The 2,468-nt window shown below is 47.6% G+C and overlaps 1 protein-coding gene across 1 annotated transcript in view; it reads left to right on the forward strand.

Moving 5' to 3' along the window:
• Positions 1–2,468, forward strand: part of SF3B3 (splicing factor 3b subunit 3) — a gene marked incomplete at its 5' end in the record, with an annotated part of 43,206 nt that overhangs the window by 29,798 nt on the left and 10,940 nt on the right. Inside the window, 6 exon segments of the mRNA XM_072422825.1 lie at positions 155–327; positions 483–624; positions 785–897; positions 1,825–1,962; positions 2,036–2,139; positions 2,216–2,381. Of these exon segments, the coding sequence (XP_072278926.1) occupies positions 155–327; positions 483–624; positions 785–897; positions 1,825–1,962; positions 2,036–2,139; positions 2,216–2,381 (836 nt within the window).

A 2,468-nucleotide genomic window follows, 5' to 3' on the forward strand; every position in this document is an offset into this window, starting at 1 on the left:
GGGATGGAGAAGCTTCATTCTGCAGGGTGTGATGCATGGGCATAATGGAACCGGCCTGCAGGAGCCCCTAACCTTTACTATGGAGGGGGGGTGAAATATGTAAATATTCGGATTGCAGTTGTAATAAATCCTGGTGTTGTCCGTCTCTTCCCAGGTGCCATTGAGAAGCAGAAGCTGGTTTATATCCTGAACAGAGACGCAGCTGCCCGTCTGACCATCTCCTCCCCCCTGGAGGCTCATAAGGCCAATACCCTGGTGTACCACGTGGTGGGGGTAGATGTGGGCTTTGAGAACCCCATGTTTGCTTGCCTGGAGATGGACTATGAGGTGAGCTCCCGTTATAACGTGATGTTAGCGCTCAGTATGATGAGTTCTCATGTCTCTTCTCTGACTCTTATGGAGACAATGATCCTCTGATGAGCCGTGCGTCAGCATTTTCCTGCGGTGTGATTGGCTGTTCTCATGACATGTTCTCTTTGTAGGAAGCTGATAATGACCCTACCGGGGAGGCGGCCGCTAACACCCAGCAGACCCTGACCTTCTATGAGCTGGATCTGGGTCTGAACCACGTCGTGCGGAAATACAGCGAACCCCTGGAGGAGCACGGCAACTTCCTGATCACAGGTGAGTGGGCACCTCCCCCTTCCCCGCATTGTCTAATATCACAGGTGAATAGGCACATGTGACCCCCTCCCCCCAGCGCGTGTGCATATTATTACAGGTGAGTAGACCCCTCCCCCATCATACAGGTACAGTTCTCTTCTCACAATATCTCCTCCCACAGTTCCCGGAGGCTCAGACGGTCCCAGCGGTGTTCTCATCTGCTCTGAAAACTACATTACCTACAAGAACTTTGGGGACCAGCCTGACATTCGTTGCCCAATCCCCAGAAGGCGGGTAAGTGGCCCCTCTATACATTGCAGAATACCAGCCTGGTGTGATGAGTTCTCATGTCTCTTCTCTGACAAATATGAAGAGGATGTAAAGATTCTGATTGGCTGAATATTCAGGGAAATAATACATCTCTGCTATACATTCACACATGGAGAATACCCCCGGGGGATCCAGCTTTCTGTGCTCAGGGGGCAACTCTGCCTCTGCTGCCCTCCAATGCCAGCATTGTCTGCCCCGTCAATCCCAACCTCCCCCCACCTCAATATATCCATAAGATTAGGAGGAGGCGTTCTGTAGTACAGCAGAGGCACCACTACAGAAAGGAGCACACTGGGTGTTTGATCTTTTCTTTCCTGGAGCTGTAGGGCAATTAACGGTAAAACCTGGAAATGTTCATTGTATTGTAGAGACATTACATACAAGACATGAAAGTCTATCAAAGTTCACCCAGAAGGAAATAAACATCCCAGATATAAAACCCTATAAGACATAGTGGATCCAGAGGAAGGCAAAACCCCCGGGTACAATTTACTCCAATAGGGGGAAATAATTCCTTCCTGATTCCATGAGGCAATCGGATGTTCCCTGGATCAGCAGTCTCTGTTATCTTTACTTTAAATCCTTAATCCCCAGTTATATTCTGTGCTAGAAATCATCCAGTTTTTTATTAAAGCAATCTATAGTAGTTGCTGAAACTCCTTCCTGAGGGAGCCGATTCCACATTATCACAGACCTTACAGTGAAGAATCCCTTCCTTATCCGCAGCTTAAACTTATTTTCCTCCAGACGCAAAGAGCGCCCCCTTGTGCTTTGTAAAGTGAATAATGAGGAAGATAATGTATTCATTGTATAGTAGAGATGTATTAGTGAGTTTATGTCACCCATAGACTTTATTGTGACTGTGCACTGACTGTTCTTCTCTTCACTTAGAATGATCTGGATGATCCTGAGCGAGGAATGATCTTTGTCTGCTCGGCGACACATAAAACCAAATCCATGTTCTTCTTCCTGGCTCAGACGGAGCAGGGGGACATCTTTAAGATCACACTGGAGACAGATGAGGATATGGTGAGGATCTGCAGCCAGGTGGATTGGTAATTTGTGTCCGTGATTTTTGTCTCATTGTCTTTTATTATTTCAGGTCACAGAAATCCGTCTGAAATACTTTGATACGGTGCCAGTAGCCTCTGCCATGTGTGTCCTGAAAACCGGCTTTCTATTTGTAGCTTCCGAATTTGGGAACCAGTAAGTGATAGATATTTATTTCTGATTGGTTGTCTGTCAGCTGCCATTGTGTATTCATTGGAAATCTTCTCCTCAGTTATCTCTACCAAATTGCTCATCTGGGTGACGATGATGAGGAGCCAGAATTCTCCTCGGCAATGCCCCTGGAAGAGGGCGACACTTTCTTCTTCCAGCCTCGACCCCTAAAAAACTTGGTGCTGGTTGATGAGCAGGACAGCCTCTCCCCCATCATGCACTGCCAGGTAGGTGGCTGTATTTGTGGCAGAGACTGAACTGATTGCGAGCTCCTGTGTCGGGTCTCCGTTCTGTAGATTGCGAGCTCCTGTGTC

The sequence above is a fragment of the Pyxicephalus adspersus genome, chromosome 9 (genome assembly GCF_032062135.1).
Source record: "Pyxicephalus adspersus chromosome 9, UCB_Pads_2.0, whole genome shotgun sequence".
Classification (NCBI taxonomy): domain Eukaryota; kingdom Metazoa; phylum Chordata; class Amphibia; order Anura; family Pyxicephalidae; genus Pyxicephalus; species Pyxicephalus adspersus.